Source organism: Molothrus aeneus, chromosome 5, assembly GCF_037042795.1.
Source record: "Molothrus aeneus isolate 106 chromosome 5, BPBGC_Maene_1.0, whole genome shotgun sequence".
Lineage (NCBI taxonomy): Eukaryota > Metazoa > Chordata > Aves > Passeriformes > Icteridae > Molothrus > Molothrus aeneus.
In genome coordinates, this window is record NC_089650.1 from 54514452 (window position 1) to 54526914 (window position 12463).

The following is a 12463-nucleotide window of genomic DNA, read 5'->3' on the forward strand; positions in this document are numbered from 1 at the left end:
ATGTTTCTCTAATCAGCCACATGAAACATTCATGGTCTGTATTCTGAAACACTGAGTACAGGGATTTGTGCTGCTTACAAAGGGAAGATGTGGGGGTTTATCTCCTTCTGCTCGTCCTGTTTGCTGTTGGGTACCATCAGCTTCTGTTAAGTCTAGAGCTGCATTTCTGGTTATTGCTGAGGCAATCTGTAGGACACTTCTCCATTTCTCTCTCCCCACTTCATGTTCTGTCCCTCAGTGTTCATGGCACTTCCATGCATGACCAGGACACTTTGTGATGTTGAGATAATTAACCATGTGGTACAGGCAGTAATCATGCATGATTTCTCAGTAGCCAGCGATTGCTGGCTGTGAAAGACACCTATAGCATTACATCAGCTTCTGTCCTAAGAATTCTAGTCCCAGCCTCATAACTCTGTAAAAAAAAAAAAAAAAGCAAGAGGAATGAAATGTTGTACAAGTTTAATTAATGTTTAATTAGACTGAATATTTATTTTAACTCAATACTACTTCCCTGGTTTCTATTATAGTCACTGTTCTGTGCCTTTATGGGCTCATGCCCATCCTACTGTGACAGAAGAGGAAGTTTTTTACAGCTAAATCTAGTACAAATGTTTTATTAGTTCAAGTCTCATTATTGCATTTTCTTTTCTAATCAAGACAAATAATCTGCCATTAAGAATATAATCTTTTTTTTCCACTTATAGCTACAACCATAAAAGCAATTGGTTTGAATAGTTTCTTTGCACTCAAGGTTCTTTTTTGAAACATTGATTACTCCTAATTGTCATTCCTCATCCATAATGATCTAAAATTGTGTCTTTCAGAGTCATGATTTTTGCAAAACAGTTCACATTACAGCGTCTGGACATGGTTTTGAGATGATTTATTTTTCAAGGCATTGCACTGAAATCTGATTCATCATTCTGACTAAATTAGCTGATTGACTAAAACCCTGTGCAATATTTTAAAAACATATAACTTTCATCAAAAGCTACAATTTGTATAAATTATATTTCAAATTACATGTAGACTCTAAATAAGCTCTAAATATGTTTCCTATAAAATGGGGTGCTCCAAATTAGTTAGCCATTGCCACCTGGTAAAACAAACAGCTTATAAATGTGTATTACATTACTGTTCAGTCTTTGAATTTTCTTTTCAGTTTACTCATAACTATCCCCAAAATTACAGTCATCCCTTTGAACAACTATGAAGTTGGGTAGAGCAAAGTTCCTTAAATATATTTGTTTACAAAAAGAAATTTTTAACTTCAGTTATGAGCTGAACCTCTTTCCTCACCATTGCCCTCTTTTTTACTGTGCCTCTATTTTACTGTGCCTTCTGTTCTTAGCTTTCCATTTAAATATAATACCAGAAAATCAAAAAGAGAGTATGTCAATTCAAGTCAACATGCATGCTGAGATGTCAGAAGGCATATGCATAAATAACTTTGCTTTGTGGATTTTATGCAAAGTACTGGCATGTATTTGCATTCTAGTATCACTGATTCAGACAACTTCATACCAGCTGTCATCATCTCTACTACAGTAGCAATCTGACAAAGAATCAAAGTGAAAATTTCTCTATTCAGACAAACTGTTTCAATCCATCTTTGATCTTACCTTTCAGAACCTTGGTCCGAAAAAAAAATTCACCTACATTTCTAAGCGTTTACTTTAGGTTTATATTATATTTTTAAAATATTGGACTAACCACAGAAAGCAATGTTGTTAATTAAATCACATGAATTAACTAAACTTGTGCCTAGGAGAAATCACTCTTATTCAAAGAAAAAAACCCTTCCCTCATTTACCTTAAATCTGAAAATGCAACTCTGAAAGAATCTACAAACAGGATCTTTGTCTTTACAAAGGTAGGTAGTTGTGAAAAAATGAATTTGTGCATCTCTGAACTTTCCAATTATATAATGAATCAATAACACAACTGATGAAACTGTGTCCCAAAACTAATAAGATGGAGAAAAGAAATATTATTTTTTATTTCTTACATTCCTATCTTTTCTGAATAACTTTGTTCTGCTGAAGGTATTGTGTAGGCTTGTTTTTTTTTTTTCTGATGAAATCAAAATGGTGGAAAAATGTAAATGAAAATATTAAAATAGAAATCTTGATTATAAATAATTTTTCAAAGTGGACTTTCAGCAAAGTTAACTCTGTCAACTATTCAATTATAACTATTCAATTTAAAAATGACAGTATTCACAAGAAAGAGTTTAATCCATCAAATATTTTTAGTTTAGGTAAATGTCTTTGCCCTTCTGAGCATCCTTCCTCCTCATATAGTAACTCTGCTGTCTTGTAAATAGTGTCTGTGTCTTAGAACCTCTCTTACTCCTGTAAGATGGAATTCAAGATCCATCTTTAACCAATTATTCACAGTCATGTAGACATAATGAAAGACACATGAGCCTGTGAATATCTGTCAAAATGTCTTCCAAGAAGGCTGGTTTAAATGTTTGTGTTTCATAGTATATTTGATTGGTGATAGTTTCAAAAGGAGAAAAATAGATGAAAGTGTTGAAGAACCTTCCAAATGTCAAATAGGAAGTAGGAGGATTTTTTGGTAACTGGTCATTAGGCATTTCACTAGCTCCTGAGTGAGCTCAGACTACCTATGTTCACAGGAATGATTACAGCTTTAGTCAGAAATGATACATCAGTGTCATTTCCTTGATGATAAGGAAAAAAAGGAAAATTATTTAACATAATAATATGAATTAGGCTTATGTTTCATCTGATTCAGTCTGTATCAGGTTGATTTGTAATCCTGGCAGCTATACAGAATCAAGAACATTTTTAAGAATGTAGATTATTTGCATAAACATTCTGATGTCTTTGTTATATTTTTTTGATTTATTAACATTGGGAGGCTACAGATGTTTCCACTGATAGTTGGAAATGAATAATTGATTTGACTGTCATGGATGACATTGCTGTTCATATGTTTTTTATATTTTTTTTAAATTATAGTAAGATGATCATTGGCATTTATATAGTATTTATATATTATTATAGTAAGATCATGGGTGATGCCTACAGAGATGCTTCTGTGGTTGCCTAAGTACTAGGTACTTTATCTGGTTTTATCTGCTAGACTAATTAGTCCAACTAAGTATATCTTAGGTAATATTTGGTCTGAAGTGTCACAATAAATAATGGGGCAGTGCTTATTTGCTAGTGTTGATAATCTGATTATCTGTATTTCTATTTAGTACCTGTGTTGTTAATGAGGCTATCCAGAACTGAAGGAAGTAAATAATATTTTTCATTGTGAGATTGCTTTATTTTTAAAATATTTCACTAATTGGTTATTTTAAGTCTTATAAATATACTCCCCAGATTTTTCTTTTCTGCTTCAGAGAAACAGAAACTGCTTTGGTTTATATTCTCTTTGGAAAGGGGCTGTTTCTATTGCCTCCACAGTCTGTGTGATTTTTTTTTTCTCCCCTGTGCTTTCCTATTATTTTACTTGCAGTGTTGATTAGTAGTTTTACAGTGTGTTCTTCTAAAAGCAGCATAAAAATAAATTGTCTCTCCATCTTAAGTGTAAGAATAAGTTTCCTTTATTTTTCGTTTATGGAGGCCATGCTGCCTGGTGCAGGGTAGAAGAGCCCTGATATGGATTAGAGCCCTGCCTGCTGAAACAAAGCAATTAGAGAAGTACTCTGGGAATAAAAGATCCAGTTAAGATGGCTCCACTTAGAGGTCTAAAAATGAGTTGGGAGAAAAAATTATTGCCTCGGTGATGGTAGGAATGTTTATGTTAACAATACTTTCATCCTGAAGCTCTTTTATTGCATAGATTGGAGCCTGCACTGGAAATTTGTCAATTGTGTCATGCTGGTGGCACACACATGCCCTGTAATAGTGTAAAAAACCCTTTAGGCAGTTACAAACCATAAAAAAATCCTACTGTTCTTATACTCAGAATGTATAAAAGTTAGTACATACAAGGGAGGTTGCTATTGAACATGATACATAGTTTTAATACTTCAATATCAGAACTATAAAAAATTATCTTCCTGCCAGAGTTATAGCTGCTCTCTACACATGCAGCAGTTTTTTCTGTTAAAAAGCACCTGGACATGCTCCAGGCAAGGTCTGCATGGGCCTGGTTTTGAGGGACTGGAAGCACACCTTGTAGAGAAAAATAGACTTATTATACAGTTGAGGGCTGGACAGAAGACTGAAACTTTCTGATGTCACCAGCACTTTCTACATGGACTGGCAGAACCAGAGAGTGATTTGGGTTAGAAGGGACCTCAAATGTCTCATTCCACCCCCCCTGCCTTGGGCAGGGACACCTTTCACTAGACCAGGTTGCTCAGGGCCCCATCCAGCCTGGCCTTGAACACTTCCAGGGAAGGGACATCCACAGCTCCTCTGGGCAGCCCGTGCCAGAGGAGCTGTGGGAACTCTTGAGCTGTGTGCCTCACCACCCTCACAGCAGAGAATTTCTTCCTAGTATCCAAGCTAAACCTACCATTTTTCAGTTTAAAACCATTCCCCATTGTCATATCACTCCATACCACTGTAAAAAGTCCCTCCCCAGCCTTCTTGTAGGACTCCTCCAGGTACTGGAAGGCTGGGCTGGCACTGCCAAAGAACATCATCATTCTGGCAGACAGGGACCTTTACATTTCATCCATTTTAAAAGGATGCAGTTAGTTGAGGGGGAGGCGGGGGTCTTACATCTCCTCTGGGACTTTGGTTGAGACTAATAATTAAAATAGAAATAAGGGACTTAACAAAGAATAACAAATCAATATTTCTGTGTATATCTGTAGGTGGGAGCTACAGCTACAGCAGCTTGAAACAAATAATTAGTATTTTTCACAGATAGGCAGTTTTTGCCGAGAATATACAGGGAGGTTGGAGCTTTGGAAGAAAAGAAGGATTCTGTAAATTTCCATGGTTCAGGAACAGCATGTAACATTTCCCTTCATAAAAAAACAAAGTACCTTCTGGATCTCTTCCCACATCCTGCTGTATATCAACAACTTTCTCTCAATTACCTTTTGGCTCAAGTGAATAAAGGGCTGCAATCATCCTTTTTAATAAGCCTTTAAAATTACTCTTTCCTTTTTTTTTCAGATCCTTTCCAACAATAAATGCAATTTAAACTTTTATGATAAAAGTGTGGAAGAGCTTTAAAATAGCTCAGGTATTTTTCTAGAGAAGGTGATGTCATTCTTTCCATCAGCAGAAATGCAGAACTCATGCTTTAGTCTTTGTTTGCTGATAAGTAGAAAAGGAATTAGAATATTAGTCAGGATTTTGATATTTAAAATTATTTATTTTCCTCTGTTATATTATCTTTGTCAGCTAGTTTTCATTTTCCAAAAGTATTTCAATTGCCAAATTTGATCTCTTGGTGTATTTACACTGTTCTAATGTGACTTATGTGTATAATTGAGAACAGAATTTGATTTATGTGTAAGTACATCAAGTTGCATGACATGAACTGAGATAAAAAATTTTTATGACTCCCAAGCATCCTTTTAAAAACTTTCTTGGGGTATTTTTCTTTGGGAGAAAAGAAATATTTCATAGTTACTTGTGGGCAGTAAAAAAAAAAAAAAAAAAAAAAAAAAAGAAAAAGAAAGAAAAAGCAAAACCCTTACTGATTTTGGTTTCAGTTTTAAATTCTTGAGCAATGAGATTAAAGTTTCACTTCTGCACTTGTTGTCATTTGGACAAGACCACAGCTGACTCTCACATACATATTCAAGGAACAATATTAGGAACAACTTCACTGATGTTGGACTTCCTTCTCTTCCCTCAGCAGGACTGAGCATAATTGCAGACATTCCTTGGGACACGGAGGAGACCTTGAGCCTGCTACCATCTCCCTGGATGCACTGGGCATAGCAGCTAAAGGGCTCCCTTACATGTCTGTGACCAGCTGTGCTTTTCAGAGCTCCTGCTACAAATCTGTGATTCCCTTTAGAATTCCAACACCTAACTAAGTAGAGTGGCCAGTTATGGTGGAATATGATTCTTCAGCATATTTATGTTCTTCAGCATATTTATGTGAGCATTATCCAGCTTTCACTGTAGTTAAGGATCTTTTCCACTCTAGACTCATGCTCTCAGATAAGATTGGATACACAGTACTTTCTACCTCTGCCAAAACAATACATGATTGATTTTCACTATGGAAAATAAATTACTCACAGGATCCTAATGAAGAAGTACACATGCAAGAGATTTAGAAGAGGGATAGCTGGACTTTATAATTATTTAAATCAATACGTTGGTAATGCAGGTCATGCTGAAGAATATGTCTCTGCTGCTGTTGATTAAATAGATGTACCTGCTTAGAAGAGTTCCTTAATTGACTGCCTGCATTATCATGTAATGATCCTGTTCAGTATAACAGAGTTGCTAGAGTTAAGTACTTTTTATAGAGATCTCAGAATCATAGAATGATTTCCTGCTATGGGAGGGACACTTTCCACCACACCAGGCTGCTCAAAGCCCCATCCAACTTGGCCTCAAACACTTCTAGGGATGGGTCATCCCCAACTTCTCTGAGCAACCTGTTCCAGTGTCTCACCACTCCAGGTGGGTCTCACAAGAGCAGAGTAAAGGGGGAGAAGGAGAAATGTTTCTCAGGGTGAGGCAGGCTGGCCACACCTCTTTTGATTTAGCCCAGGATACACTTGGCATTCTGGGCTGCAAGAACACATTGCCGGGTCATGTTCAATTTTTCATCCACCAGTGTCCCCAAATCCTTCTCCTCAGGGCTGTTCCCAATGCCTTCATCCCTCATCCTGTACTGATACTGGTGATTACCCTCACCCAGGTGTGGGACCTTGCACCTTCCCATGTCAAACTTACTGAGGTTTGCAAGGCTGTCAAGATCCCTCTGGATGGCATCCCTTCCCCCAAGAGTAACAGCTGCACCACTTAACTTGGTGTCATTTGAGATGAATGACCTACTCTAAACTCAGACATTGAGGAGAGAAAATTGGCTTTAAACACTGTGCTGTTTTCTAGATAGGTAGTAAATGGATCATAGCAATAAACTTGGTGAGTTGTGTTACCTTCCTGCATTCTTCCCATTTGACAGTGTGAATTGTACTCATTACATAATGTATTATTGTTCCCAAGTTAACTACAATTGCAACCTTTCCTGTGGCCTCTCTAGACCTGTGAATAAAGTGAGGTGTTTTTACAACTATGCCATTTCTCAGGGTGTAGCCCTGTGATGGGACATCTTTACCACCAGGGCAATAAATCCTGCAATTTACTGGCATCACTGCATCCACAGTAATGTCCCCTCAGTGGTAATTACAGGCTTAGGTAATAAGTAGTAAAGCATAATTGATGTGTGTGCTTTAGTCTACTAAATCAGTCGTCCTTTAGAAATTATTTCCCTGTTACAACCAGGGAAGAAAAACATAAAGTACTAAAACTGACTGAAAATAAAAATATGTTGGCTCAAATTTGACCTTTACTTTTTAGAGACAGATGCACATGTTGATATTCAGGGATCTACCAGAGAGTACCAGAGCAGACCCAACAAAGCAAAGGTAAGAATTCCTGCAAGACATAAGACATTCAGCATGGAGTATCCCAAATCTTGGGCTCCTCAACGCAAGACAGACATGCTGCTCCTGGAGCAGGCCAAGTGGAGGGCAGCAAAGATGATTAAGGGCCTGGAGAATCTCTCTTATGAGGAAAGGCTGAGGAAGAGGGGCCTTTTCAGTCTTGAGAAGACAAGAATAAGAGCAGACCTCATCAATGTATATAAGTATCTGAAGGGTGGGTGTCAAGAAGATGGAGGCAGGCTCTGCTCAGTAATGCCAAGCAATGGGACAAGAGGCAACAGGCAGAAACCGATGCAGAGGAAGTTCCACCTGAACATGAGGAAGAACTTCTTTACTGTCAAGCTGACCATGGACTGGAACAGGTTGCCCAGAGAGCTTCCCTCACCAGAGGTTTTCAAGAACTATTTTGGTGCAATTCTATGCAATGTGCTCCGGGATGGCCCTGAGTGAGTAGGAAGGTTGAACCCAATGACCACTGTCATCTCTTCCAATCTTAACCATTCTGTGATTCTGTGAACAAAACACTAAAACAGTGTGCAAGGAAGAAAGAAGTGGCTTTTTCTAATCTAAGCAAGTAAGAAATGTGGATGCTATTCCTGCTAGTGGCGTTAGTACACTTTAGTAGGCTTCTAACAAACCAGAGAATATTTTATCAGTTCTGTATTTTACAGTTCAAGACTTCAGCCTTAAGTAAGGAAAAGGATTTTTCAAATTAATAAGAATAAAAGGAAACCATCATAGGCAGGAATGGTAAAAGGAATGAACTTTTTACTTCATCAGCTAACATGGATCACAGTGCAAGAATATTGATTTTGGTGACTGTAGGCTATAAAAGATTAGATCTACTTTGCCCATTGGAGAAATGATAAATAAGTACCCCTTTGTAATATTTTTAAGACAACAGCTTTGTATTAGTGATCCATTCAATCTTGGACCATCTCAACAACAAAAGCTTCCTGTGGGAGGGAGCCCTTGTTGGAGGAGGGGAAAGACTCTCCCTGCAGTGGCAGAAGCAATGTGTGATGGACTGAGTGAGCCCCATGCCCCATTTCCCTGCCTCTGCAGGGGAAGGGGGTACAGCTGGGAAGGAGGGAGGGGTGGAGGAAGGTGTTTTTAAGGTCTTACTTTATTTCACATTATCCTGCTCTAATTTTCTTAGTAATAAATTCAATTATTAACTCTAATTTGAGTGTGTTTTGCCTGTGACAGTGTTTGGTGAGTGATCTCTCTCTGTCCTTCTCTCAATCATGAACACTTTGTTACATTTTCTCTCCCTCTCCAGCTACAGAGGGGAGCAATAGGCTTTTGTGGATGCCTGGTATCCAAACAGGGTCAACCCACTACACCACCCAAGAGCAAGATGGATGATAAGAGATGACATAGGTGGCAAAATACAAGGAACCTGTGAGATATTAATGACTGCTCAGAACTGCACTTGGCAGACTATTGTTCACAATGGATTTTTGCAACAAACTTTAACTCTTAGTATAAAGAGTTTTACAGGTGTTTGTGGAGGGACAGATTAAAAATGTAAAGAACAAAACAATGACAAAGTACTCCTCGAAACTGTGGAAGTGTGGCATACCTAGGTTTGTTCACCAATAAAGGTAATATCATGTCTTTTAAGGCCAGAGGAAAGACTACTGGAATGACTGAGATAGATGACAATTAGTATTTGTTGTACAGGAAGACTATCTTCAACATGTAACTTAGATGACGGTGCCTAGCTCATTTGTTTTCAGAAGATGAAATCACAGAATCACAGAATGGAATAGGTTGGAATAGGGACATTAAAGATCACCTATTTCCAACCCCCCTGCCATGGGCAGGGACACCTTTCACTAGATGGGCTTATTCAGAGCCCCATCCAACATGGCCTTGAACACTTTCAGGAACCAGGCATGCACAGCTTCTCTGGGCAACCTGTTACAATGTCTCACCACCTCCACAGTAAGGAATTTCTTCCTAATATCTAATCTAAACTTACCCTCTTTCAATTTAAAGTTATTCCTACTTGGTATATTCCCCCATGCAAATGTGTAAAGTCATTCCCTCTAGTAAAATGTGAGTGAAATATGCATATATAAGGTTCAGAGCAGAGCTGAAGTGTAAAAGCTTTTTCAGCCTGAGCAAAGGCAGTTGGAGTGCTGGCCCTGGGGCTGGACCCAGGTAAGAACAAGACCAGAGATGTTTTCTACTAAACTCTGTAGGAAGCACTCAGATTTGGAAGAAGGCTGGTTGCTGCTCTGTCTGGCCTGTATTTTGGTAGGATGCTGATGGTTATACACTTCAGCAACACCAAGGGGGGAAGGCAGCAAAGAATTAAGAGCTCAATTATAGTGAATTACTCTCCCTATATTTAAGGCAAACCCAAAACGTTGTTATGTAAAGGGAAATGAAGTTAGATGGAGAGATTTGCATCACCAGACATTTGTATGCACTCATTGCACGTCCACTGTCTAAAGGGAAAGAGGGAAGAGACCACCCTCACTGACATGGGTGCTTCGTCGCCCCGCAAAAAACCCCACGAAAGCAATCCAAGCCCGTACACTGGGGTGTCAGCCCTGGTGTCTCTGCCCGGAGCTGGGGGCTTGGGGTGGGCTGCAGGGCCGTAGGGCACGTGTCCCTCTCCAGCGGGCCGAGAAGACAAGGCGTCCCCGCTGTCCCCACGGCCCCGGCCCCGGCCCCGATCCGGGAGCCGCGGCCCCGCCCCGCGGCGCTGGCGTAGCGCTGACGCCGGGCCCGCCCCGCTCGGGCCAGCCGGGGTAGCGGCGGGCCGGGGGCGCCGTTAGCAGCTGCTGGGCTCGCCCCGCGGCGCCCGCCCGCTCCGCCGGGCCATGCGGTAGCGGCTGCGGCGGGCCGGGCTCTCGGCGGCCATGGAGCGGCTCCCCGGCGGCCGCCGGCCCCGGCTCGTGTCCTCGCTGGGGCTGGGGCGGCGCTCCTGGGAGGTCACCTTAGACGAGGAGCGGGGGCGGCTGGCCTGGCGCGACCCCCGCCCGCCGCGCCGCGCCGGCGGTGAGTGGGGCGGGCGGGGGCCGGGGCGCACCTGCCGCGGCCTGGGGCGGGCCGGGGCCGCCCGGGAGGCGCCTGCTCTCGGCGGCGGGGGAAGGAAGGGCGTCCGCGGCGTCCCCCCTGCCGCGGCGCGGGTCTCGGCGGGGGCGGCCTGCGGCCAGCGCTGCCCCGGCGCCCGCGGCGGAGTCTCCGCGCCCGGGGCTCGCTGAGCATCCGGAGAGCTCCGCCGGCGTGAGCGCTTCCTGCCCTCGGGCGCCTGTGCGGCGCCTCCGGGTTCAGAGTCCGACAGGAGGGTGGCCCGGTCCTACGCGGGGCCAGACAGGGTGCTCGGAGCGGGGAGATGCAGGCGGGACCGTGCTCGGCAGCCCCGGCTGTGCTGGGCGCTGATCGGGCTGTGCCTTCCCAAACAAAGCCGAGAGCTGCTCTCGCTGAGCCGCAGCCCCTGCGAGCGAGCGCAGCGCGTCCCGCGTGTCGCGGAGCAGCCCGGGCCAGCATCCGTGCCCAGCGTGCCGCTGATGGCACCGGGGACACACACACCTGTCCCCGCAGCTGGCCGGGCACAACACAGATTTGTTCGGCTGAACCCCCTTGTTTGTTGGCGCCGCGAGTACGGAGAAGCGCGTAGTTTGTAATGTATTTAAAGTAATCATAGCAGTACATAAGAGACTTACAAAATCTTAGAAGCAGTTTTGGTTCTTTTAGTTACAACAAGACTTTTGGTTAAAAACACTTTCATGCTGAGGCAGTGTCTCAGGCAATGACTACTTTTGTTGTTTGGGTTGGGGTTTTTTTGAGCTTTTAAAAAAACTCAGCTTTCTCAGGGGCTTAGTGGAAATTTTACAAAGAAAGTTTAACTTCTGAGATTTTCTGGTTTGGAAATATTTAATACAGGATACCAGTTTGCAGTGTGGCAACAGTGATTTCTACAGTTGCCCTTTTGTGCAGTTAGCATAGTGTAAATGGACAAAACTGCCAGTCTGAGAAGTCACTGATGAAAATACCTGAAAAAAAAATCAGATTAACTTGTGAGGATGTTTGCATATCAAACTTTCTACTGTACTTTTGAGAGGTATTTTTTCAGGGTCTTCGACTTCAGTGGTTTTATATAGTAATTATTCCCATTGTTAATGTAGCCTTATTAACATGGCATGGGAACGTTTGAAAATGTGTAATGTCCTTTTTTTCACAGCAGCTGCTCTAGAGTTGAAAACTGCTGTCATCTCCATTTTAGAGGTTGCAGGATCTGAGACAGACACTAATAATAGAAAGGCTGACTAGAAGCTTTATCTGAGAAAGGTTTGAATATAGATGTTTCTAATCCCTGGCAAGTCCCCAAACTTAAATAGTTAAATAGTTCTTCTATTCTTATAATGTACCTTCGTTAAGTATTTTTCAGATTTTATCGTATTATCTTATTGGCCTGAGGCTATTTTCAAGAAGGTGAGGGAAAAAGGAGAAAGAGAACTCAAGAATTGTAAGAATTTGGTGCGACAGTTTACATAACTGAGATTTGGTTATGTTTTAAGTACAACCCCTCTTATTCATAATACAAAAATAGAGTTTGTTATCCTTCCCTTGCTATTGTGCAAGTAGTTTGACATAATCTAATAATACTGATGAAAAAAGTAATGAAAAATTCCTGAACTTTTCTCAGTTAAAGGAACTTTAGACTTTAAGGACAAATTGATTCTTTGATTCTGCTGAACTTGAAACATTGTTGTGAAAAATAGGCTTTATACTTTTCAAAATGTTATAAAATTAGTCTAGATAAAGGTAGCTGGATCTTAAATTTAAAATAGAAAGTTTTTAGGCCTTGCAGGATAATTGCTCCCACTAGGTAACCTAGCTCTTACTTTGGAGATAATTTGGTGG

The 12463-nt window shown here is 41.2% G+C and overlaps 1 protein-coding gene across 1 annotated transcript in view; it reads left to right on the forward strand.

The window, feature by feature from the left end:
* The first annotated feature begins 10398 nt into the window (after window positions 1–10398).
* CERK (ceramide kinase) overlaps window positions 10399–12463 on the forward strand; it is a 40853-nt gene continuing 38788 nt past the window's right edge. Inside the window, exon 1 of the mRNA XM_066550778.1 lies at window positions 10399–10594. Coding sequence (XP_066406875.1) covers window positions 10456–10594 — 139 coding nt within the window. The 5' untranslated portion in view covers window positions 10399–10455. The remainder of the gene's footprint in view (window positions 10595–12463) is intronic.